Source organism: Chrysochloris asiatica, unplaced genomic scaffold (assembly GCF_000296735.1).
Source record: "Chrysochloris asiatica unplaced genomic scaffold, ChrAsi1.0 scaffold00024, whole genome shotgun sequence".
In the NCBI taxonomy this organism is placed as follows: Eukaryota; Metazoa; Chordata; class Mammalia; order Afrosoricida; family Chrysochloridae; genus Chrysochloris; species Chrysochloris asiatica.
Genome location: NW_006408542.1, coordinates 8,923,724 through 8,950,652, shown reverse-complemented (window position 1 = coordinate 8,950,652; position 26,929 = coordinate 8,923,724). Strand labels below are relative to the sequence as shown.

The 26,929-nt window shown below is 39.5% G+C and overlaps 1 protein-coding gene across 15 annotated transcripts in view; it reads left to right on the top strand.

Annotated features, from left to right (window-relative positions):
* Positions 1 to 26,929, top strand: part of LOC102837288 (sodium/calcium exchanger 1-like) — a 451,223-nt gene that overhangs the window by 362,042 nt on the left and 62,252 nt on the right. The window contains exons 2-8 of one of the 15 annotated variants that reach the window (XM_006839393.1): positions 6,558 to 6,664; positions 11,294 to 11,314; positions 11,761 to 11,778; positions 11,892 to 11,906; positions 14,733 to 14,801; positions 21,513 to 21,643; positions 25,845 to 25,944. In XM_006839393.1, the coding sequence (XP_006839456.1) occupies positions 6,558 to 6,664; positions 11,294 to 11,314; positions 11,761 to 11,778; positions 11,892 to 11,906; positions 14,733 to 14,801; positions 21,513 to 21,643; positions 25,845 to 25,944 (461 nt within the window). Of the gene's footprint in view, positions 1 to 6,557; positions 6,697 to 7,213; positions 7,326 to 11,293; positions 11,315 to 11,760; positions 11,779 to 11,891; positions 11,907 to 13,970; positions 13,981 to 14,732; positions 14,802 to 14,856; positions 14,878 to 20,951; positions 20,972 to 21,512; positions 21,644 to 25,844; positions 25,951 to 26,929 lie in introns of all 15 variants that reach the window. The other 14 variants (XM_006839383.1, XM_006839394.1, XM_006839395.1 and 11 more) reach the window with 14 other exon arrangements.

The window sequence follows — 26,929 nt, the reverse complement described above, 5'->3', positions numbered from 1 at the left end:
GGGAGAGCGATTGTGTGCTGAAGACCTGGGGGGTACGGGGAAGGATTGCATGGAGGGGATTGTAACCATGGCAATGAGACGATATACGATAGAATGAATGTAAAACTAATGTTCTCTCATGTAAACTATCACATAATTCACAATAAAACATTTAAGAAAAAAAAAATGATTTGGAGTACTGGTGTGGCACTGTAGGTTAATGCACTGGACTGTAAAGTCGGTTTGAACCTCAAGGTCGGTGGTTCAAGTTCACCAGCTGTTTCTCGGAAACCCTATACAGGATCTCTGTGAATTGGAACCGACTTAACAGCACTTAACAACAACAACAACAAAATGATGTGGAGTCCTGAAGTGGCACTGTAGGATCCTACTGGACTGCTAACTACAAGATTGGTGGTTCAAACCCACCAGCCTCTCCTTGTAAACCCTGTACAAGGTTGCTGTAAGTTAGAACTGACTCAGTGGTATTTATCAACAACAACAACAACAAAAATGATGTGGTAGTTCTAAACATTACTAAATTACTAAATATTTAATTAATAAATATCCTTATCTTTTTATACTTAAGAACGATCTGGGGGGAAATATGTAGATAGCTTGGTCTAAAGAAACAAATGCCCAGAAAAGATTGTCTCTCAGCTGCATTTTTGCCTGATGTTGTTAAATGCCCTGAAGTGGGTTCCAACTCATAGTGACGTTGTATTTCACAGGTGCAACTGGTGGATTTGAACTGCCTACCTTGAGGTTAGTAGTCCAGTGCCACACCAGGACTCCATTTTCCTATAGCAGACAAAAAAAAAAATTCACAAGTCATTGTATTGCCTTCTTAGACATGCTGAAGACAGGGTAAAAACTGTATTTATTTTTTAAACAACCATGATGGTATCTAAATATAAAGGTTACCACTAAAATCTTTGGTGTGAGGATTTAGAAAGGATGAGTCTCTTCTCTCTAATTCTACAACTCAACTTTTTCCACCATCAAGGGCAGCCTGGGGAAAAAGAACCCACAGATGGGCAAATTGAGGCTTAAACTGAAAATGAGACTATGATAATACTTTGGCTTAATGAACAAAGACTAAAATATACTTTGAAAGATCCTCTTTTTTAGCTTACAGTAATAAGGCCACCTCTTGCATTTCCTTTCTCACTGGCTGCCTCAGTCACCAGCAGTTCTACAGACACCTTGTTAGTTTACTTGAAGGTGTAGTGCCTTTGAGACAAGAGAGAGGAACTGAAAAGGAAAGGAGAGATATTAGCTTAGGATCATCAAATGAATGCCACTGCAAAAATTAAAGGAAAAAAAAAAAAACAAAAACAAAAACCTGTATTTTTCCAGTGAATGCATTGATCAAATGCTTTGCTTCTCAAAAAGGAACCGAAATGTACTTCCATACAGATAGGTTTATTTAATCTGTCCATAAAGAGATATTTCTGAGTATTATCAAAAGATTTATATCTATTTTGCTAATTTCTATAAAATATAGTTTATGTAGTATGCTGTTCAACTTCACAGAGATGCAAAATATCAAGTGAGAAATTCTTATCTTCTTTGTAATAATCATGGTAGTTGAAAATTAAATGACATTCATTTTTCTATTAGTTCCTTATCAATAAAAGTAATAATTTAAGAGTTGTGTTTGGATGAAAGTTTATATCTACCTAACTTCCAGTCTTGTTTTTGTTAACTTGTTAATCTAAAGAAATAAGAACAGATTTCTTACAACTTCCCTTTGGTTGGTAAGCAGAGTCAGAGTATAGCCAATATGAATCTGTGTTCTCAGAAAGAGGGACTGCTTGTGACAACAGAAGTGGTGTGAGCCTGGGTCTGGAAATGGTGGTATGCAGACTGGAGGACTCTTAAGGCTACTTATTGGAAGCCCTAGGAGTCCTGGTGTGGCACTGTGGGTTAGTGCGTCAGACTGTAAGGTCGTTTGAACTGCAAAGTCCGTGGTTCAAGCTCACCTGCTCCTCCTTGGAAACCTATACAGGGTTGCTGTGGGTCGGAATCAACTCGAAGGCACTTAACAACATTGGAAACCTTGTACAGATTCACTATGGGTCAGTGCCGACTGGAAGGCACTTAATGACAACAACAAGGAGTCCCTGTGTGGCAAAAATGGGTAATAGCTTGGCTATTACCTTAAAGGTTGTAGGTTCAAACCCACCCTGAGGTATCTAGAAGACAGTTCCCAGGAACTGCTTCTGAAAGATCATTGTTGTTAAGTGCTGTGGAGTTGGTTCCGACTCATAGTGACCCTATGGACAACAGAACAAAACACTGCGTGGTTTTGGGCCATCCTCACAATTGTTACATTTGAGCCCATTGCTGCTGCCACTGTGCCAATCCATCCCAATGGGTGTCTTTCTCTTTCTCTTAGACCTTCCTCTTTACCAAGCATGATGACCATTTCCAGGGATTGGTCCCCTCCTGATAACATGTCCAGAGTATGATAGATAGATGAAGTCTCTCAAACCTGGCTTATCAGGGGCATTCTGGTTGCAACAAATTCTTCCAACAAATATTTGTTTGTTCTTCTGGCAGTCCATGGTACTGTAATATTCTTCTCCAACACCATAATTCACATGCGTCAATTGTTCTCTAATCTTCTTTATTCCTTGTCCAACTTTCACATGCAGATAAGGTGATTGAAAATATCATGGTTTCAGTCAGGTGCACCTTAGTCCTAAAACTGGCATCATTGCTCTTGAACACTCTGAAGAGGTCTTTTGCAGCAGATTTGCCTAATGTAATGCATCATTTCATTTCCTGATTGCTACTTTCATGTATAGAAGACATCCCAAGAGTGTGCTTTAAAATCTACATTGGCCTATTTCACCTTTGCTACCTTTGCTATAAGGAGCTCTGGTAGCGTAGTGGTTACGAATCGGTCTGTGAACCGCAAGGTCAGCAGTTCGGAACTACCAGCTGCTCCATGGGAGAAAGATGAGGCTTTCTGCGTCTGTAAAGATTTACAGCCTCATAAATCCTATACAGGATCACTATGAGTCAGAACCGACTCCATGGCATATAAACACCACCACCTTTGCTAAGGGGCAGACATATCCTTATTTGGAAGCAAAAGATGGATATCACCAATTCATTCCAATTTAACTGACTTCACCTGCCACTTTAGATCAACTGAAAGATCCTTTAACAATCAAGTTTCCTATTAATAGCTTTACTGTGCAAAAGGAGCAAAATCAATATATAATTTAATAAGTCCTCCTGTCAGGGGCAGTATTGATTCTATTATTAATGATTTTGAAATGATATGCCATTATGCAAATTGTATCTATTTTAAGCACCTTTGCCAGTTATCTACAGAGTACATTTTTCTTTTATCTATGATATTTCTAAAATCATAGTTACTGAATACTGAAAAAATTATAATGCTTATTTGTTTTTGGACAGACAAATCATGTGAAGCCAGATAATTATACTTCTTATATTCATCAGCAACTCAGGATACTGAAAATAAAGTTATTATGATAACAGAGGATTAAATTATATTAACCAAGGATAATAAACAATTTGTTGTTTGGTTCTTTCTATTTATTTGTGCATAAGTTATGTTGCCCTTTAGGCATGAGTCTGTTGTTGTTGTTGTTAACATCAATTATGGGTTGTTAACTGTTGAGTCAGTTCCAACCCATAGTGACCCTACATAGGGTTTCTCAGGAGCGACTGGTGAGTTTGAACTACCGACCTTGTGATTCAAATGGATACGGTGGTCGATTGCTTATCCTATTTTAAGTCTCAAATCTTACATAAGTAAATATTGACTCCATTAGCAGGCCTATTTCAACCATCTCTTCTGTTCCTTTTTTATTTGTATAATCCAGTAAAGTATGTGATGAGATGATGGATTAGATTGAGATTACAAAATGAAGAAAAAGATTTCAAATGTTTGTAAGTAATGCTGGTAAGAGCCTTACAGCATGACAATCTGGCAGCAGGAGGTGGGAAAACATTGTGGTTTGATGGCCCTGAGTCCTAGAGTGGTGTTGTGGGGTAATGCACTGGACTGCCAAGTCGGTTTGAACCACAAGGTTGGCAGTTCAATCTCACCAGCCACTCCTTGGAAACCCTATACAGGGTTTGCTGTGGGTCGGAACCAACTCAACCGCATGTAACAACAACAATATGAAATAGGAGTCCTGGTGTGGCACAGTGGAATAAATCACTGGACTGCAAGGTCAGTTTAAACCACAAGGTCAGTGGCTCAAACTCACCAGCTCAAACCCTATACAGGGTCCCAATGAGTCAGAACCAACTTGACAGCACTTAACAACAACAATGTGAAATAACCAGATATTGTATGTTGGGATTTCAGGCCCAGAGGACAGTAGTCTCAACCAATCAACACTTTCCTATACTTGGTCATATAATGTTGATTGCTTTAGTAAAGATGCACAACTATATGCTTTAGGATTGCAAGGGTGTAAGGTTAAAAAAACCCTACAATATATGTTTTGATGGCAGAAGATAGATATTTGATAGATTTTTATAGGTAAACTTCATCTCAATTATAACATCAGATTTCATTCTGAAATGGAAACTGCATGTATTATTCATTATTCCATGCATCTTTTCTTGCTTTTGCTAATATTTTGTATGTTTGCCTATTAAGGAATAATAATATATCATGATTTAGTTAGAGCAGGCTGATTATATATATCTGGTAAATAAGTGACTTCTAGAAAGTAGTTCTAGAAATTAGGCACGGTGGTCCATTGTATCTTTGTAGTTGAATTTGTCACATGATTGGAAGGTTTTTAAATATCTATCTACTCTAAAAACAAAACAAAACAAAAAGACTGTTATTTTAGTTATTCAGAGTTGCTTATTTAGTCTTGGGATTTCAGTCTTTGAGGACAGAGTTGAGATAGAAAAGGCACTTCCATGAGTAGTAAAAAACTGGGCTGTGAGCACCATGCAGGGATAGTCTTAAACTGAAGAGCAAAGTAGGTTATGGGCCCCAGAGGTCTTGACCAAATCATTTGATCTCACAGCTACACTGCTAAGACCAAAACCTTTGACCTTGAGGGCTGAGAAATTCTGAGAATTAAAGCAATTTCTACCTACAACCACTTTCCACCTTCATTCCAGGAAAGACTGATGCGCATTCGTATACATAGGTCTAGATGAAACCTGATGGCTTTGATCATTTTAAAAAAAGAAAGATTATAAATCAACTTCTTTCTAGAGTTCCTAGAAAATCCCTCCAAAACTAAAGAATGTCATGCCATTAAAGCTTTATCTCTATACACCCACATTGCCTGACAAACTTCAGTCAGATATGTTCCTGGCCAGTTACTAAAATATATATATATATATTTTCAAGGACAAATAAGTGTTTAAGGGTTTATGAGTAATTTGTAATACATGAAGTGTTTAAGACCTTATTAATTAAGAGGTAATGTTGGATTTAAGGAGCTCTGGTAGCATAGTGGTTACGCATCGGGCTACCAACCTCAAGGTCAGCAGTTCGAGACTACCAGCAGTTCCATGGGAGAAAGATGAGGCGTTCTGCTCCCGTAAAGATTTACAGCCTTGGAAATCCTGTGCAGGGTCACTACGAGTCGGAACCGACTCCACGGTACTTAGCAACAACAACAACGTTGGATTTATTTTCAGAGTCACGAAGGATGCTAACAGGGAGTTGGGATTTGTGTAATATTTGCATTTGTCTTACCTGCCTGTCAGTCACTCACAGTCATGGAGCCTTAGTTCATAAAAGTTGGATTTGAGGAAGGAGTCTTGTTGAACTGGTTTGGTTTATCACTGGGGTTTAACAGTAGTGTAATTGACATGCTTGTTAAAATCGAAACCGAATAATGGGAAGGATGAAATTACTTTAACATCAGGATTCCCATTCCTCTTCCTCACTATCAAAACAGCTACTGGGAGGTTTAGAAAGACAAACAAAACTTCCCCTTGTATTCTAGGTAGAAAATCTGATTAAGTTGAATAAGAGTTTGATTCTAAGACATTGAATGGAAGAAGATAAAGACCTTACAGTTTCTTTTGTGACGCCTTTACCCATTTATTATGCTAATGCAGTTTTGTGATAAAAATGTTACTTTTGGAAATACAATAAAGCACAAAGAAGGAAATTTAAAAATGGTCCGCAATCAGTAAGAGATAATGTCTGTTAATATTTTTAAATGATTTATTGATTTCCTACCCCCTCCCACCCCAGGTAATGAATTCTAAGGCACAGCATAAACAATCCTCTTATATTAGAGCAATCACCAAATAAATATATCTTTCTTTTCTTCTTATTATAATCTCTGTTCTTCCTTCCCATCATGATGACAAACCTATTTGAACTGAGTCCTATATTTTGCCTCACATAATTCATTGGTCCTAGGCAGTGAAGTACTCCTCTGCTTCCAGACAATTCTTAAAGAAAAGACATAAAGTACAAAAATCTCTCAATTGCCTCTTGTCTGGAAGTGCAGCTCGTTAACCTTGTGTTCCTCTTTCCTAAGTTTCTTCTCTTCTCTTTCTGCTTTCCTGTGTTCGTCAATCTCTATTCTTCTCTGTTTCAGCAAAACAATATCAGTCAAGGTAATTGATGATGAGGAGTATGAAAAAAACAAGACCTTCTTCCTTGAGATTGGAGAACCCCGCCTGGTGGAGATGAGTGAGAAGAAAGGTGGGGGAGCTGCTTCAGGGTTGAGCCCAACAGCGTCTGCTGGCCTGTGCCACCCCTGGATGCCTGCACTCTTCAGAACATGACTTAAAACGCACACATCCCTCCACGTATGTAACAGGGCATGGACCTCACGTGGGTCACAGTAGGCTAGGCCTGTAGCTACGTCAGCCAAACTTGGCTACTGTGCTCATTACAGATCTGAGATGTTCATTTTCAGTGGAATCAATAAGGCAACCCTTTCTGGGAAAGTTGGTGCAGATGCTCTGCAATTGCAAAATGAAGTCAACTTTCGAATTTTCTTCCTAATATGGCGTCCCTTCTAATTTCTTCTACTGGATGCAAGAAGAATTGTGAAAGTGATGAATTAGAAAAAAAAAACTTGCTGGGGCCAAGTGACATTATCCAAAATGCCCTTTTACATACTCAGGAGGTTCATGTGCTGCCGGTTCTACCTCCATAACATCACAATAACATTCACCTTGGTGGACACCAAGAGCATGAGCGTGTGACTCCAACCATTTGTTTTGCCTTTGTCTTGTGTTCCCACAGGAAGATCATTACCATTAGAATATATGACCGTGAGGAATATGAGAAAGAGTGCAGTTTCTCCCTTGTGCTTGAGGAGCCAAAATGGATAAGAAGAGGAATGAAAGGTGTGAGAGTATACAAAGACATACCAGCGAGAAATTGTACTCTTCTCTCTCCGTGTCTCCCTACTCTCACACTTAATGCTCTTCTCTTCCTTGGCTTCCCAGAACTATACTTCATTTCCTTTAAAGCTTGAGAAGCTTCATTTCCCTTCCCTAACTGACAAGTGCACCAAGCAATGCCCATTTCCGTCAGGAATGCAAACTAACCTTGATTGCAACCAGAGTTAATAAATGCTGGAAGACATTTCTGTTATGTAGAAGAGATGAAATCAAAGAATGTTTTTTTCTGTTTAGTTTTTCACTACATAAGGATCATTCTAAAATTTGGTTTAAACTACCAATATTTACTAAATGCTAGTGACAAAAACTACTACATGATACCTTTTAGCAAATTTGGATGAGAGATGACAACTATAGGAAGTATCAGAAGAATTCCATAATTAGATTTCTTTAGGGACTCAGATTTAAAAACATAAAATAAATAATAAAAGCAAGAATTCTTAAAAAGTAGTGTTATTAATATCCTAGAGTTCATTTTGAAATATCTCATATAATCAAATATGACTTTTTAAATTTCCCATCAATATTAAACTATACTCATATCAATTTTTTGAAAATAATGATGTGATCCTCCAGTTAGAATTTAGCCCTTGCTCAAGACCCTATACAGCTGTAAGGTCTGAAATCTTTTGACCATAAAATTATTTCAAATTGTGATAAATTGTTTACATACATAGTAAAAAGAAAAAGTAAAGAGCATTGTTCTTATAACTAGATTTTGATTCATACTTGTAGGTTCAAAGAATTTTTAAAAGAAGATAGAAAAGACAACTTTCCTATTTTTAATTTCAGTTTATTTCAGGAGACCTAGATTTGAACTGTAAAGTTGCCGGTTCAAGCTCACCAGCTGCTCCTTGGAAACCCTACACAGGGTTGCTATGGGTGGAACCAACTTGATGGCACTTAACAGCTACAACAACAACATATTTGATACGGAACACCAGGAATTTTAGATTAACTTTGCAGTTCATTTTTATTTGATAGCTTTTTCTAAGGCATTCTATAATTATTCTCAACACAATGGTTATTTAGTAGAAATACTGTTCATTTAAAATGCTAAATGAGCACTCCATATATTAATGTTGTTGTTATTGAAAAGTGTCCCCTAGTCATTCCTACTCACAGTTACCCTATACATAGGGTTTCCAAGAAGTGGCTGGTAGGCTTCAACTGCCAACTTTGCAGTTAGCAGTCCAGTGCTTATCCTACAGCACCACAACAGGATTCCCTTATAGTCAGGTTGTTGTTCTTAAGTGTCAGTTAACGAGTCAGTGCCGACTCATAGGGACACTGTATAGGGTTTTTGAGGAGCAGCTAATAAGCTTGAACTGCTGAGCTTAATTAATATTCAAACCGCCCTTACAGTCCAGAACATTAACACACAGTGCCACACCAAGACTCCCCATATATTAATGTTGTTGTTTTGTTATGTGCCCTCAAGTTGATTCCAACCTATAGTGAACCTGTATAGGGTTTCCAAGGATCAACTGCCGAGACTTTGCGGTCCAGCACATTAACCCACAGCACCACACCAGAGCTCCATGGTGGTGGTGGTTCCGACTCTTAGTGACCATGCACAGGGTTTCCGAGGCTGTAAATATTTACGGGAGCAGAAAGCCTCATCTTTCTTTCTCCCGCGGAACAGCTGGTAGTTTCGAACTGCTGACCTTGAGGTTCCCAGCTCGATTTGTAACCACTATACTACTAGACCAAGGAGCTCTGGTAGCGTAATGGTTACGACTCGGGCTGCGAACCTTAAGGTCAGCGGTTCGAAACTACCAGCCGCTCCGCGGGAGAAAGATGAGGCGATCTGCTCCCGTAAAGATTTACACCTCGGAAACCCTGTACAGGGTCGCTATGGGTCGGAACCGACTCGACAGCACTTAACAACAACAACAATACTACTAGACCAGGACTCCATAGTTCTTACTAACTGTTTGAAATTGATTGGCAAGAAGCACCTAGAGAATGGTTCGATGGATGAACCACTTTGCAAAACTTTTTACTTTTATTTCTGCATGTAGGGAAAAATTAAATATGTAGGACTGATTCACAGTTGACCCAACATTTGGGGAAACATAACTAATACCACATTTGTGAGAAATATAAAACTCAAAGGCCACCAAAAAACAAAAACAAAAACAAACCCGATGTATACCACTGATTTACTCATGCTCAAATTATGTCTGTAGCCTTTAGGGTAGTGAAGCAGGGAGTCCTGGGGGCTGTTTTGATGGAGCCTATTTAATATGTACAGGAGGCAGTAGCTGGAAGGAAAAAGACACTTTGGAAAATTGTGCTGATTCCTTACAAAAATGGAATAAAAAATGCCTCATTAACATACAGGAAAAAGCACTTACTTCAAAATGTAGCCCTCAGAAGAATTGCCTTTTATTTAAAAAGGAAGACTGTTATGGAGATAGCTTTCAATTGTCCTGTAGTAAAATAATGCTGTCATGTAAAAGCAAATTAAAATTCCTTGCTAGTACTATCCGGTTTTCACACCCGCCAAGTGGATTCTGTCACTATAAATAAAACTACTGACTAGTTCAAAAGTATTACCATCTAGTACCATTGGCATTAAAGGGAAAACTGGGCCTGAAAACAATTGTAAAGTTCCCATATTGTTGTTGTTGTTGTTAAGTGCCATCGAGTCGGATCCGACCCATAGCGACCCTGTACAGGGTTTCCGAGGTTGTAAATCTTTACGGGAGCAGAACGCCTCATCTTTCTCCCGCGGAGCAGCTGGTAGTTTCGAACTGCTGGCCTTAAGGTTCGCAGCCCAATTCGTAACCACTACGCTACCAGAGCTCCTTAAAGTTCCCATATACTACTTAGGAAATAATTTGTTTCATACATTTAGCTCAGAAACCTTAAATTCAGTACTATGTATAGCGTACTTTTGTTTGTTTGTTTCACTAAAACAGAGTGCTGTACAGAGTCCTGAGTTTAAAGCACATAACCTAAAAAGAAAAGCATGCAACTTCTGTCCCCAACTCACTGCCCTGTTATTATTTATTTATTTTCATGGAATTGTATGTCCACTAGTCCTGGTGTGGCACTGAGGGTCAATGCAATGGACTGCAAGGTCGGTTTGAACAGCAATGAGGGCAGTTCAAGCTCACCAACCTCTCCTCAGAAACCCTATACAGGGTCACTATGAATCGGAACCGACCTCAGAGCACTCAACAACAACAACAACAGCAAAAGTATTTAAATTTAAAAGGTTATTCAGTTATAATGTGCAAAAAGTCAGAGATAAGGAGACACACTTAAAAATGAATTCCTGGGACTTGGGTCCTAGGTTTAAGACACACACAAAAATGTATTTCATAATAGGCCAAAATATCTTAAAAATAGAACCTACAGAGAGAGAAAGAGTTTACCCATGAGTCCAAATCTCCTTCCTGTCATACCGGCCACAACATTTTTAGGATGTTTTATCTCTTCTCATTGAATGAAAGATACAATACTTGAGATCCTAGCTGATTTAAGACATCCATATGTTGAACTGACCAACTCCCAGGCAAATTTAATGAAGAAAACACACTCCAACATATCTTAGGATTGACTTGATAAAATATATCTACTACATATAGTAAACTAAATACATACGCTCTACATAAACATATGCACAGAGATTTCCTTTAAACATAAAATTGCTTTTGTTTGTATATGTACATATATATACATACATAATATAAAATCAGTCATATATACTTGAAGTACATTCTGTTGGAATTGTTTACTTGGAACTATTCCCAATACCCCATTTCCTTGGGGTGCACCCATTGTGTAACAGTGGCTTCCTATCACTCTAATCGGATCTGCCTGGATTTCTTTCTGCTGATATTCCTCTTACTTTCATTATTCATCTGGTCTCTTATTCTGTGTTTGTCTTTGTCTGTTTCCTTCACAGCCCTGTTATTGAATGAGCTTGGTAAGCATTTCATTTCTTGCATTTCCTCTCCCTTTTTCTAGGCTATTTTCCATTTCTGTCAGGTGATACAGTGCATTCTGATTAATCTTTTACCTCTTCTGGTTTGCTAACAAGATTATTGCTTAAGACTTCGTTTTTCTTAAGGTCATATAATTTATAATACATTTTTAATTTAGTTAAACCTTTAAAAAAAACAACCAGTGATTTCTTAGTTACGCACAAGAATTAAATTTGTGCATGAAATTCCATAATCTTAAAACAAAAAGATTAGTAGATTCTACCATATACAGACATTTCCAGATTTTTCTGTATTGTAAATATAGTTTGACAAATTTTCGTCATTTGGGTGGGTGGTTAAGCAGTCTGATATCACTGGTATTTGTTATTTAGAGGTCAAGTTTAAAAAAAATTGTAACATTTATTTGTTTTTCTTTTTTTTTTTTTAGGTGGCTTCACAATAACAGGTATGAATTTCTAAAGTTTAATGACATGAATTGTAATTTTTACTATCTGTTATCATCATATTTAATTACACTTTAAACAATTATTTCTCATTTTTTGTTTGCTTTTAATGAAGGAAAATACATGTATGGTAAGATATATATATATTTTTTATTGTTATTCATTTTTCTGAATATCCTTGAAAGTAAAGCAAAAAACAAATCTTAAGTAACCTGTATTAACATGTAGTTGTGGCACATGGTGTATTCTGGCTGGTTTACACAGCTAACATCTTACACATTAATAACATGTATGTTGTATTTATTTGTAAGCTAATTTATATGGAAAGTCTTTAATTATTTCCATTTGACACTGGTCAACATATGAACATTCATTCATACAACGCTGATGATACGCAGTGTGCTGGCTTGAGGTTCCAAAGAGTTCTAGAATAAATAAGACACATTGCTGGCCTCAAGGAAACAATAGACTGCTACATGACCTGACCTCATGGTCCTATTAATAGTATAGATAATTCTGGTTTGGTAGAGGTAAAATAGTCCCTTCCCACACATCCTACTATTCAGCCTGAGTCCCTCTTTGGGGACTTAGGTTTTAGCATGAATAACATGGTAGCAAGAAACATTTCTACCACTTGAAGAATATTGCAAGGTGCTCTATAAAAATTCGAAATGAGAGTCCAATAGTTTAAACCATTTAAATTCAGATTAGTATTCAGCCTGTGTTGTTGAATTATATGTGTATAATGCAATTCAGAAGTAATCTTACATTTAGAAGGAAGGTATTTACCTGCAGCATCCTCTCTTTTGACTCAAAATATTCTCAGGGTCATTTCTGCAGATTTAGAGAAGGAGATAAGTATAAAAAGGTAGCACTAACAGCTGCCTTGCATGGCCTTTTCCAATATTTTGTACAACTATCAATATTCTATTACTTTATCTTTAAACTGGACAGATAGATAAAAGTACAGAGACAGGAAATAATTCAGAACATTCTAATTTTGAAAATAGCATATCAAGAGTTGGAATTAACTTAAACCAACAAGTTTCAAAGTTCTCTGTCCAAAATGAAACTTTGCAAAAACAGATTTCTTTCTGCTGCTATTCTTCATACTTTCATTATTATCTGGTCTCCTCTGCTGAGTGTATCTTTGTTGGTGTCTGTCACAATCCTGTTATTGAATGAGCTTAGTAACATGGGCTGCTGAACTCCTCCACTTCAGTTCAGACACAGCACTGAATAGCAGAATGATTCAAAATGGATAGTTGGCCTTTCAGCTTATGCAGAGGTCCAGAGAGATTAATCAGTCTACTCAAACCACCAGCAGGATTTAGAGCCAAGTCCTATGACCTTCAGCCTGTAGGTGTGATAATTGCCCTTACCCCAGCACTCCTCGGAGCTCTTCTTCCCTAAGTCCTTCGTTCCTACCAGTGTTTTGAAATAGCACATCAAACCCATAGCCTATTAAAACCCCTGCTCTATCTAATAAATGCTGTAAATATTAATTCTAGTAAGAGAAAAAATGAGAGGCAACCCCAAAAGGTGGAAACTAGAGTACAAATAGGGATTTTCTTTAGTAAAATTCACTATTCTGGCTCAAATTGAAGAAGAGAAGGGCATGTTTGATCCTCAAAATTTCTAAGATATGAAGCTATGCAGTTCCCTGGTTAATGAAATCCTATAGTACTCACTATACCTGTCTAACAGTATTATTCCATTCATATTATGTTCATCATGGAATAGACTTACATATGATTTCTTAACAAGACAGAGTATGAAAATCCTGATAGCTAAACACATTTGCGTTACTCCATTCCAAAAGTACAGAGAGCAAAGCTCCTTTGAGGTCAGCTTCATTCTGCAGTTGAGGAAACTGAGTTGCACATGTGAACACTAATCATATGACAAAATTGGCACTGAATACCAGGTCTTTTGATTCCCAGGTCAGTCCTGGGTAGCATTTTGTGGCAGCAAACAACAGTTGGAACTGGCAGTTAGCTGAGCCATGACCTCAATGAAACCTCACTGAACTCAATGTTGTTAAGTGCCTTCCAGTCAATTCCTATTCACAGCAACCCTGTGTAGGGTTTCCAAGGAGCGGCTGGTGAGTTTGAACCACAGATCTTGCAGTTAGCAGTCCAGTGCTTATCCTAAAGCATCATACCAGGGCTCTAATGAAACCTCTGTTGTGAAGTTGTTGTTAAGTGCCATCAAGTTGGTTCTGACTCACAGCAACACTGTATAGGGTTTTCAAGGAGCGGCTGGTGGATTTGAACCTCCAACCTTGCTATTCAAACTGACCTTGCAGTCCAGTGGTTTATCCTGCAGCACCCTTTCAGGACTCTTAGACCTGGTTAATCCAGACAGTTGCTATGACAATAACTACCCTCACAAAGTTTGTAAGAATAAAAACACACTACTATCTGGGCTGCCCATGAAATAAATGCAATGAGCATGTTCCCAGACGTCATATCATTTAAATCTACTGAAACCTGTAACCAAGACAGAGCAGGAGCTAATATCCCCATTTTACATTGGGAGAACTGGGGAAGTGGCCTGCTCAAAGCTTTATTGTTGGCATGGATATACATTAAGACCTGTCCGCACATTCAGTGCTTGCTATTGCTCCATGATGCCTCTCAAAGCAGAAACTTTAAGGACCTGGAGATTCCTTTCTAGGCACCGACCTGAAGGAGTCTGATTGTGCGGGTTGTGGGGTCCACTTCATCTGGTTTGGCTCATGGCACCCAGCTCCCATCTATGAGGACTGATCTTCATCAGAGCTCTACTCACTCTGTGCAGGCCTGCTCTGAGGGTGAAATCCACCATTCACTCCCAAACTGACACTGCTTTTATGCATGCATCTGGTGTGATGTTTAGCTTACTAATTCCACAAAGCACTAACAACAAGCCAATGTTCTCCATCCTGCTGATTTTCTGCTTATCCTTTTGCTAGGCCAACCTGTCTTCAGGAAAGTTCATGCTAGAGAACATCCGATTCCCTCTACCATAATCAACATTGCAGGTACTCATTTCATCATGCTCCTCCAAAATCCATAGTTTGATTAACTTGAAGCTAGGCATCTCCAAGTGTTCTTGAAGTCATTAGACATTGGAGTCACACATTTTAGACTGTGTCCCCCTGAAATATTGCTAAACAATACAGTGGCTTCCCTGAAAGTGTGGAGTATGGAGGATCGGCAAAAACAAAACAAAACAAAAAACTACCACCACGTCAGGGGAGAACAGGAGGCATTGTGGAAGGAACAGCATGAACCTACAGAGAAGAGAGATCCCATGGCCTTTCCCTCTTAAGTCTCTATGTAGTCCAGATTTTGTCTCAATTTTACTTCTCAGACAGGTGTCTTTTATTCCATGAATAATGAAGTTTCTTTAAAAGCTGAGTTATGTTCCTTTCCATTGTCTGCCTTTCCTGCCTCCTGAAAGCATGAGATGAGCTATACATGCACAGATAACAGTACATCTGCAAGATCTCCAGAGGAGAGATAAAGGAACACTGGCACGGTGATGAGCTGATTATCCCAGATCTGCCTTAAGCTTGATGTTAAGCACCATCAAGTCAGTTCTGGCATAAAGCAAGTGCATATAGGGTTTCTGAGGAGCTGACCTTGTGATCAGCAGTCCAGTGCTTATCGTATAGTATGTCCCAGAACTCGGCTCTAGGCCTAAGGTCCAGCATTGTCTCCTTGCAGAGTCCCTGAGTCATATAAATTGGTAACACACTCAGCTGCTAAAGGAGACATTAGAGGTCCAAGTCCACCCAAGGTGCCTAAGGAAAAAACCCTGGTGATCTACTTCTAGGAACTCAGTCACTGAAAATCCTATGAAGTGCAGTTCTACTCGGACACAAATAGGGTTTCCATGAGAGGTAGTCAGATCAATAGCAACTGGCATCATCACTTACACTCGTTCTCTGAATGAGCGAGGATTGGGTATTTACCCTGTAGTCATTGACCCATTCTCTATTCAACAGTCCTGGTACCCAGCCCAGAATATTCATCATGAAAATTAAAGTGCCAGTCTCTTTAGTGCCCAGAAAGGTCAGCCAGGACCTGGAGACTTTCAAAAGACTTGTGCTCTTGGACTTGTCACCATAGTTCTGATTGCAGGATTCAGATAACCTTGGGTAGGATTGCCCTACCGCTGGCCTTTTACTGTTTTCTAAATCCAGCTTTGTTCATTGGGATTGGAAGCTATCACCACTTTAAAGGATAACAGTAGTTAATCAGGAACAGGTCTATAGACTGTGATAGGTATGTGTGTCTTCCTGATTTCTATGGAACGTCCCACTCAGCCCTTCACCTGCACCCCAGCAGTGGAGCTGTTCCAAATGCAACCTGCCCTAGAATGAGTGAAAAGCAGCATTTCTCCAGTCCCAGATAACTATTAGCTTTTACTTTTTGCTGTTATTTGCAAAACAATATTAATTACTCAGAAGGATAAAACAGATTCCACATCTGTGATTTATTTTATAACAAGATTATTTTATGTCCTGTCAATATTGATTTTCACAGTGCCTGCTAACTATGCATTTGTTCTCGAAGTTGAGTTTGTTTAGTTAGATGCTGTTGTTGTTGTTAAGTGCCGGTCAAGTCAGTTCTGACTCATAACGACCCTGAATAAGGTTTCTGAGGAGCAAATGGTGAATTTGAACCACCGACCTTGCAGTTCAAACTGACCTTGAGGGCAAGTGCTTATCCTATGGTGCCACACCAGGAGTCCAAGACTGTGCTATTCCCCAATTTCTCAATAAAACATAGTTTATATAGTATATGTGTGTGTAAACCCACACAGAGAAAAAGAGACAAAGGGAGAGAGAGAAGTTATTTTCTCTTTCTGAAACAAAACTAAAACTAGAGCTTGTTCTTATTCTATATAAGTAAGGGGATGAAACTGACTTGGCCATTGGAAAATGGGCTGCTTTTGATCCAGTGCTCAACGTGAAAAGGAAACAAACATTATATATAATCACCCCCCCCCCCAAAACAAAACAAAACAAAACAAAAGCTCTTAAACCATTTCCAGAGACAACAAAAGTTGCTCTGGTAGCGTAGTGGTTACTAATTGGGCTGTGAACTGCAAGGTTGACACTTCAAAAGTACCAGCTCTTCCATGGGAAAAAGATGAGGCTTTCTGCTCCCATAAAGATTTACAGCCTCGGAAACCCTATTCAGGGTCACCATGAGTCAGAACCGACTCCACGGCACATAACCACCACCACCATAGATAACCAAAAGGTGTCTAAAGGATGAATACCTGAAAAACCAAATGTAATGAATCTGTCTTCTTTGCCAAACCAAAAATCTAAGTCATAAATGCTAATACATCAATAGCATTACAGAGCAGTAAGTTAGGATATAGCCAGCTGTGCATACAAATAAAATGATCAAATGACATGTATCAGAAAAAAATAACCTTGGCCCTTCCGTGATGCTGTGCCTTTGTGCTTTAACGTCTCTCTCTGTCTGAATGCCCTTCTCCTTAACCCTAAATCCTCCTAGCCATCCTTGCCACCTTCACCTGGCTAGGTCTTATATATGCTCTCAGATCAAGTGCAAATTTCTTTCCTGACTCCCATAGACAGAGGGAGTTGCTCTCTAACCCTAGCCCCTCAGCTCTTACTATACCGTACTAGAAATTACCTAGGTATGAGCCTCCCTTCCTAGTAGACCACCACCAACCAGTTCCTGGAAAGTGAGGGTTACTGCTGTGCTGACAAATATGATGGCATGTGAAATAAATGAATCATTATTTATGCAAATAACAGACAAAAGACTTTTCTAAAACCTCTCACTGACTTAGAGAGTCAAACTCTTGAGTATTTATTGAGCATCTACTATGTGCTATATGAAGAACTCTGGAGGTAATATGTTTAAGTAGTCCAATACTAAATCAAAAGGTTGGCCCTGCAAATCCATCTAGTAACTTTTTAGGACAAAGAACTGGTGATCTGCTTTAGGAAATATTGTTGTTGTTGTTAAGTGCTGTGTAGTTGGTTCCAAGTCAGAGTGACCCAGTGTAGGGTGTCCAAGGAGCGGCTGGTGGGTTTAACCACCAACCTTGCAGTTAGCCGTCCAGTGTTTATCCTACAGTGCCACACGGCCAAGAAAACTTACGGGTTAGTTTTACGCTGTCAGATGGGTCCCTATTAGTAGAAAATCGACTCTACTGCATCTAACAACAACTATTCCATACATTGTGATTGGTCCTGTGGGATTTGAGGACAGTTCAAAGAAAACAGACATATTTTTCTATCCCCAGCAAGTTTTTGTTGTGGTTATTAATCAGGGGTCATCCAGTCAATTCCAACTCATGGGAAGTAATGGAATAGAACTTCTCCAAAAAGATTTCAGAGTCAAATAACCAAGGGGTCTCTGACTGGATCCAAACCACCAATCTTTCAAGGAGTAGTCGAGCACTTACTTAACTAATCATTTATGACATCCAGGGAATTCTAAGTTTACATGCTGAACAGGTGATTCAAAACACACAGCATAAAATAAGTGTCCCTATTCAACATACACATGAGTATTAAGACACGAATTCAAGGTTAGAGTGGTCGTTCCTAAGTAAGTTAATTGCAGGATGTTTCATGTAAGGAACTCTAGCTGTATTTTGAAGATAAGTAGGGTTTGATTATATGAAGATGGAAAACTATTCCAGACAATGGGATAAAAGTATGGTGTTAAAGAACCCAAAGTAGGTTTGGAACAATATATGTTGTTGTTGTTAAGTGCCGTCGAGTCGATGCTGACCCACTGTGACCTGTATAGGGTTTCCAAGAAGTTGGTGAGCTTGAACCACCAAGCTTGCAGTTCAAACGACTTTGCAGTCTGACAGTCTGGTGCATTAGACCACAACACCACATCAGGACTCCGGAAGAATAATATAGCCAGTGATAAAAGCAAGGTGCCTTGCTTTTCTTTAGATTGGTATTAAATCTGTTAAAACAGTGTTTCCTAAATTCAACTCATTCTCATGCACCTGTTAAATCTTTGCTTTGGCTGCATTCCAACCACTTAATACAACTTTTAGAAGTTGTTTCATTTTTTGTTTTTTGGTAGTGGTATACCATGAAGTCAGTCCCGACTCATAGCGACCCTGTACGGGGTTTCCAAAGCTGTAAATGTTTACAGGAGCAGAAAGCCTCATCTTTCTCCTGTGGAACAGCTGGTAGTTTCAAACTGCCAACCTTGAGGTTAGCAGCCTGACTCGCAACCACTACCCTACCAGAGCTCCATATTTTATTTGTTTTTTACTTCATTATATTTATTTTAAAACAGAAATTTTAAACCACTGGCATACATGGCAATCTCATATCATTTGTCTTAAACAGAAAGTAAGATAGAAAAAATTAACCGTGAAAAAGGGTTATTAAATTCTAGCTAGATACTGCCAGATGTTCTACCGCTGAGACCTATTTTCTCTTTCTAAAAGTGGTAGAAACCCAAATGTTTGAAACTAGTTACAGATATAACAGCACTGGACAAAACATTCATTCTTGATCAGAACGACTAAAGGATGATTGAAAAGGGAAGAACCTTTCAGTCAGTGTGTCATTTGGTTTCATTTCCTACCATGTTCGTTGACTTAATACCAAGCCCCAAATCATTTCATTTGGTGAATTGCTACATTAACCAATGCCAATATATTGTCCTTATTTTGTCCTTTCTCTCTGTTTCTGCCTAAATTACCTAAGTCCTGCTAAAAATCACTTGCCATTTATAAGTTAAACTGCAAAAAAGAGGAACAGAATAAATACCTTCTCCCTATGGAGTCCCCTGTTTGCAATTCAAATACAAATCTAAGTGGTAATGTTTCTTATTCTTGGAAAATAATTATTCTTTGACATGAGTCTCAAAGACATCCATGTACCAGCCAAGAATCTGAACAAAGACATAAATCCTGAAACTATGGAAAATACCAAAAACCTTAATCTAGGTTCAAGACTCAGAAACTGATGAGAATTAAAATGGGATTCATTTGAGAGCTTCATAATTTGGACCTCCATTATCCCAACCCAACTTCATGGCTCAACACACACAACTTTGCCAGGACAATTCACAAAGCCGTTTGAACTGCAAGGTTGGTGGTTCAAGCTCACTAGCTGCTCCTCGGAAACCCTATACAGGGTCACTGTGGGTCGCAACCAACTCGACAGCACTTAACAACAACAACATTAGTTGTATAAAGACTACTTCTCTAGTTAAAATTCATCACCTCGTGCCTTTCCTTTGCCTCTGCTAGGAATCAGCAGCTTCTACCCAGTCTAGCATCACTTATTTTTAGTCTTCATCTAATTTATTGATACCCTGTGGACCCTGGGGATATGAAAGCAGATTTTCAAATATCCTTGTGATAAGACATTCTGGAACCCATTCTAAAGAATTCATTGATATGCTACATTGTGCCTTTGCCTTCAGGCCGTTTTGACACTTGATGTATTAAATGCCGGCAGTGCCTTCAGGCTATCTGCTCCTTGTATAAACTGGATACCACTGGCCTGAGAACCGTTCTCTGCAACAATGTCTAGATCCACACCTGGAGCCACCACAGTGGGGTCCTTCAGCACTGGGGAAACCATGGGTCTTTGGAAGGAATGGGAATTGGGGACTCTTACAGAAACTGATGCTGGGATGCAAAAGGCAAGCTGCTCATATGTGTAAGCCTGGACTAAAAGTCCCTCACTTTTGGTATCTCCTCAGTCAACAAGATCCTTTTGCAGGCAGTTTTTCTAGGAGCCCCAGAAATGAAGAATGGAGGTCTTTCTATAAGGGAGACACTTTGTTCTTGGAGACATTCATTGCTCAGTTTGACTCTAAGAGAGCATTCTGGGTCTGATGGATAAGGTGGCTGAGTGATTACAAGACTAGTATTTGCCCTGCACATGTGCCTGGCCTTTTCAGACTGGGATAAATCCTAATGACCTTATGCAGAGAGGAACCAACTGTGAGCTTCCCCTCATTAAAGGGCTCCTGGGCCTATTAACATTTTCTCAGCACCCACTAGCCTTTCCTGGAGTGAATGCTACATGGCAGTTGTGGAAATAATCATGCTCACCTGGTGAGTCAGTAGTCACTCCCGGAAGACCTCACCCTCACCTTCCCTGTTTACTTTAGATTAACATTGTCAAGGTCCTCCTCATAATTCTCAGCTCTGTGCCTGACAAAGGAAGTGCTGGAACTCAGGGATCTCACTGGAACAGGGGTGTTTTGCTGCTGAAGTTTCGTACAGAAGCTATTGGCAAATGAGAGGCTCAAATCAGAATTTGCCTTCCACCATCCCGTTAGCTCTTGGACATTTCTGTTGCCTCTAGAACAGGAAGAAGAGCAGGCAGTGTGTTCCCTACCCCACAGGGTCATTCAGGTGCTGAAGGAATGTGTACAAACAGCCAGCTGAACCAGAATCACAGGGGACAGCGGTACATTCCTTCACTCAGATGGCGTATGCATGGTAGCTTTCTCGGTGATAAAACGCTTAGAAGTTGCCTTTGCTGTACTGCACTTTGATATGAGCCATAAGTTTAGGCTTGGGGACACAGTGACTTGCTACCAGATATGCTAGTTTTCTACCCAATTCTCTCTTCCAGACATATGATCACACCCAAGTGCTCTTAGTAGGTCAATAGGATTCCTTCCTTGACTTATAGCAAGATCCAGGGATTTCCCAATAAAATTGAGCACGTTGTTCACTTTCCTGCCCTTCCGTTTCACAGAGGAATGTGATGACAAGCAACCATTGACCAGCAAAGAGGAAGAAGAGAGGCGCATTGCAGAAATGGGGCGCCCCATCTTGGGAGAGCACACCAAGCTAGAAGTGATCATTGAAGAATCCTATGAGTTCAAGGTATGCGTACCCACAGTCTTTAGCGTTGTTAGTCTGTGCTGTTAGAATCATCTGAAATAAGAGGACAATGTAATTTCAGGAACTGGCTCATGGGTTGAGAGGCCTTCAGAGCAAATTTGGAATAGAGTTAGCAAGTAACAAGAGGTTCTGCTCACCAAACATCAGAACAAGGGCCCAGCAGGTGGCATGCCACACTGCGTAGAGGCAAAGGTGCCCCAAAGATGATTCCTAGAGAGTTTTATGTGCAGAAGAATCAAGCATTCACACTGCTGAAAATTAGGAGGCTTTTGTTATGTAGGGGGCATTGTTACCTGTCCCCTACGGAACATGAGTTCTCACTTAAATTTAGTCATCTTCTTCAAATCCTAGGACATTTTTAGCACTGCCTTCAAACTAAAGATACAGTTCCTACAACTTATAACTGAGCTAATAAAGTTGAGTTCTCAATTCTTCGGATAATTAAGACATTTTCTCATAGTTGACTATGGGAGCCTGAGATGAGTTTAAGGTATTATGGTAAAATCTTCTGTCCATCCTTGGCTGCTCCTTTGGCCCCTCCATCCTATCTCACCTGCAGAATCCTAACATCTAAGATTCTATGTGGAGACACACCTCATTTCTACTGAGCTGACTGTAGAGGGAGCATCCCTTTCTCTGGCTTTCCAGAATTCTAAACCCAGAACACAGTCATATTTTTCCTCATGTATTTTTCAGGAGCAAACTCTGCTCCTGTTTGAAAAACTCCAATAGGGGAGCTCCAATAGGGGAACCAGATCACCAATTAAGAAGTCTCAGTACTTTATCTAGATTTTTTATAATAGTGGCCTCTTTTCCTTGGGCTGGGTTCATTAATTCTTTTTTAAATTTAGTTCATAATTTGGAGTGCCTGATAGGAAACATGTGCACTGAAAATGGTCTTTGCAATTAAAGTGGAATTTTTTAAAAGATAAAAATGCAATTAAACTTCTTCCTTCAGGCACTGTGAAGCTATCTAACTTTTGTTGCCACTCATCCTTTTAGAACAACAGAATAGGGTTAAAATCTGGGACAAATGTCACTAGGCAGATACCAACCATCAGAGCACACATGTTAGTTGACACAGGAGCTGACGCCACACACAGTGACCAGCATAATCAAGTTCCCTCTTATCCCAAAGATTTTGAAATCTCAGACTGTCCACTTCTGGGCACCAGTCTGGAAAGATCTATCGTTAAGGTGTGTCTGACTTCAACCTTCCTCTTTTCACGTGGGATCAGTGGGCCTGGTGCCTCCCACTGCACTAGAAATCTCATGGTGTGGCATTTCTGAAGCAAGCTTGGTCACTATCCCAACTGGGGATCTCATGGGCAGGATTTGTGTATATCCTCCTTAAGGAACAACCTCTATAAGTTACCCCTTCCATGCACCCCTGCCTAGGAAAAGCAACCTCTAAGAAGCATTGGAATGGGTATGGTGAGCATTGTCTTCCAGACAGCAAAGCCTTCTTGGATTCAAAGGTTCCTTTAGTAACCACGCCAATGATCTGAACATCTGAAAGTCTCCCCAGTCTTTATACCTACTTATTGCCTTACAGTCTACATATTTGGTAATGCACTGGACTGCAAAGGCAGTTTGAAGTTCAAGGTTGGCAGTTAAAATTCACCAGCCACTCCTCGGAGACCCTATACGGGGTCACTTATGGATCGGAACTGCCTCAATGGCACTTACTAACAACAGCAATGACACTTATTTGAAGTACTTAGCCTCCTAGACAGAAACAACAACATCCTCCTAGATGGAGCTCTGGTGGTCCCATAGGACAAACACTGGGCTGCTAACTGCTAAGTTGGCAGTTCAAACCCTGCAGTTGCTCCACCAGAGGAAGTTGAGGCTTTCTGCTCCCATAAAGATTTATAGCCTCTGAAACCCTATACAGGGTCACTATGAGTCAGAAGTGACTCAGTGACAGTGAGTGAGTGAAAGACAAATTTCCTTAGAACATTTCTTCTCACTTCTTATAGTCTAACAATGTAAGTATCCTTAACACATAAAGAGCCCCTTGGGTGTATATGTCTAAAGTGCCCTTAGGTATCAGATTGAGTATTAAATCATTCTTTCATCAATTAATTTTTCTAGACTATATTTATTAACTGTGCTCAAAGCTCCCAGAATTGTATTAGACAACCAGATCTGAGTCACACCTCACAATGCCTCACTCTGCTTTTCCCACAATTCTTGTTTCATATATTATGAATGAGGACATACCATTACTAACACCTATTGCTGAGGGTTAGGGTCTAACAATTGCTTGCAAATCTAGTTCAGTGAAGAGCTGGGCATTTTGGATGCCTCAAGATAATTAAAGATGGCAAAGTCCAAGTTTGGGTGTCTGAACTTTAAATTCTTGTTTATAAGCTCCTCTTTATCCCATAGACATCAGGGAAGGATACGTATGCAAACTAAGTCTTAGGAAGAACCATAGTATAACATAGTCTTCAAGGACTAGGAACTAACGTGAACTAAAGTTTCAAATCGATCCTGGATTATGCATACGCCGTCACATTTATGTTTAATTTATCTGAAAACCTTGTTTTAGCAGGTCTGTATGCAACTGTTAGAGCAGTGTATCTGCTCAGCTGCTAATCTCCCACATGAGGGGATGTCTTGTCTTGGTTTCAGCACAACGAGGGCTGCTTGGAAGGACCTGCTCCAAGTTTCCATTACATCTGGCAGAATTGAAATGATTTCTTGTTATCTTCTGCACAGAACTTTGAATTGGTCTCACCCACAGCACTCAGAGAACTTGAGAAGATATGATTGAGTTGAGAGAGAAAAGACAGGTGCTTGTCATATGCCCCAAGTGTGGCGGCCACAAGCAGTGTCTGTTGTCACTATTATCAAGGGCACTACAATAATAGACAGACACAGGGTTGGAGACTGAAGGGTCACCACCCTAAGGACATAGAATCAAGCAGAGAATGATTTAAAAAAAACACCAAGTGGACTAGTTGGAGATGGGCCTTTGCATGTTTATGATCTGTCTGTTTCAAATCAGTCCACATGATTTTTCTTGAACTAATTCAGAGTTCTGGTTTTAGCTTTGATCTTTCATTCAAGACCCCAGGATTGCACTTTTCCTGACTTTGAGTTTAGCTGATAGCATGCTTTGTGTCAAACCATAGTCAATTCAGGTGCACGTCACTAAACATGTAAAGATTCTGACCTAACACAAAATAATACATGTTTTCTGCCCCTCTGCAATTAGTGGGAGCTCGAGGATGCTCTGACAGTAAGTGTGGTTGAATGGTAGACTAGTTGGTGTGGTAGTATCTCTGGGGAGAGCAACCCTGATGTCCTGGAAGTGACCTTCCCCCCTGTAGTTGCTGTGGTGTATGGTAGTGCTTTGGGTGCATCTGCCTAGTTAGTATTCTTGTGAATGTTTCGCTGCTCCTGTTGTCACATTAAGTGACATTTAGAAAGCTAAGAGAGTGCTAATTGTACAAAACCATGCGCATTAAAAAAAAAAAAAAAGGATCTAAAGAAAAATAAGAAGCATGGAGCACAGTGGTTGATAGAAAACAGGGAAATTCCATGCAGTGTGCTCTAAAACAATACGAATTAACCTTTTTGTCTTTCCTTGTCTGCAACTGAAGTAGGATGGGGATGGAATTCTATTGCAGCCCCAAGGCTGATTGTAGCAAAAAAAAAAAAAAAAAATCCATTTATTGATGACCATGCAGCAGCCAAAAGGATCTGCTGTCTGACTGCATTTCATTCACAAACAAAAGTGTAATGACAAGAACGTTTGGTTCCATAATCTGGCTGCCATTTCTGGTTACTCACAGAGCAGAGTACATATTAATTCAATTGCAGACAGTGCACTCTAGATGAAGCCAAGAGAGAAGTACGCCCATAAAGCATCCAAGGGAAATGGATGGTGTTGTATAACATCCACTATTCTCAACACAACAGCTATTCTTCATTGGCCATTCGGCAGTGAAGGAGGCTGATATTTGAGAAGCTTCTACTTCAGAATGTTTCCAACAAAGGACTATGCTTATTTACAGAATCCTAACAGTGTTTGATGTCAATACTGTTGTTCTGAGCCTGACATCTGCTGCCTTTTATGTAACTCTGGGGTTTCAAAATCAACAAAGTTTGAGATTTCCTGAGGCCTTAACAAACCCAGCAGTTAGTATCTTATTCTTCTCAACTTTTCTAGAGTACCGTGGACAAACTCATTAAGAAGACAAACCTAGCCCTTGTGGTTGGGACCAACAGCTGGAGAGAGCAGTTTATTGAAGCCATCACTGTCAGCGCTGGTGAGTGTCTTTCGCTGCATGTTCTAAATTATAATGGCCCATTCTGAGCTTAGTGTTACTACTATGACCATTTGTTCTGTGGCAAAGCACCAAAGGACTTCCGTGGTAAAATTAAAAGAGAAATAAAAATAGTTGTGGCATGTACACACATTTTAGAATCTAATATAGGCCAGCTAGCAAATATCTTCAAGCATGGCATTCTTCTTCATCGATACTGCCTTTCTTTCTGGAAGCAGACAAGATAAATTAAAAGCCTGTTGTGTCTCTAACTCGTTGATGGCTAATCACAAGGTTTTGTCTAAAAAAAAAATTCCCTGAAAGCAGCCCAAAATGGCCAAGTGAAAGTCAGAAAGGAAACCGCAAAATCAAATGTGGAAAGGATGACTTTAAGACATGTTACCACTTCCATCTACATCATTTTACATACACTCTCTTCAACAACGTTTAACAAATACATATTTGCACCAGTGCTAGGAATGGAAATAGAATCACATCTGCCTATTGCTCTATGAGCAAAGTATGGAGTTTTATTTCAGAAGCCCTACAAAATGGAGTGTTTTTAAAAATATCAGGGTCAAAGACATAAGGGAACTAAATACAGAAAGAAGTGTCCCCTTCCCACATTGTCAAATCTTGTCCACTCACTTTGACTATATAAAGATAGAAAAAATCCCTCTCAAAAATTCATGAAAACGTCACTATCACAGACGGTTTTCCCAGGAATTTTGCTTAGTCTGTATCAGTATTTTCCTTACTGGCTTTTAGTCTACTGTTGCAGCTAATAAACAAAACTAGAACTTTCTACATAGTGATTCCCGAACAGTAAAACAGGGAGACAGCATCACTAGCCACTGGTCTATAACTTCTAGAACAACCCCCTCATTCTAATTTGCCACAAGATAATTTGACAAATCTTCCAAGAGCTTTGGGAACAAAGGGTGGTAAAAACAATTGTGTGTCTGCTTATAATTAGGGCTGTTTATAT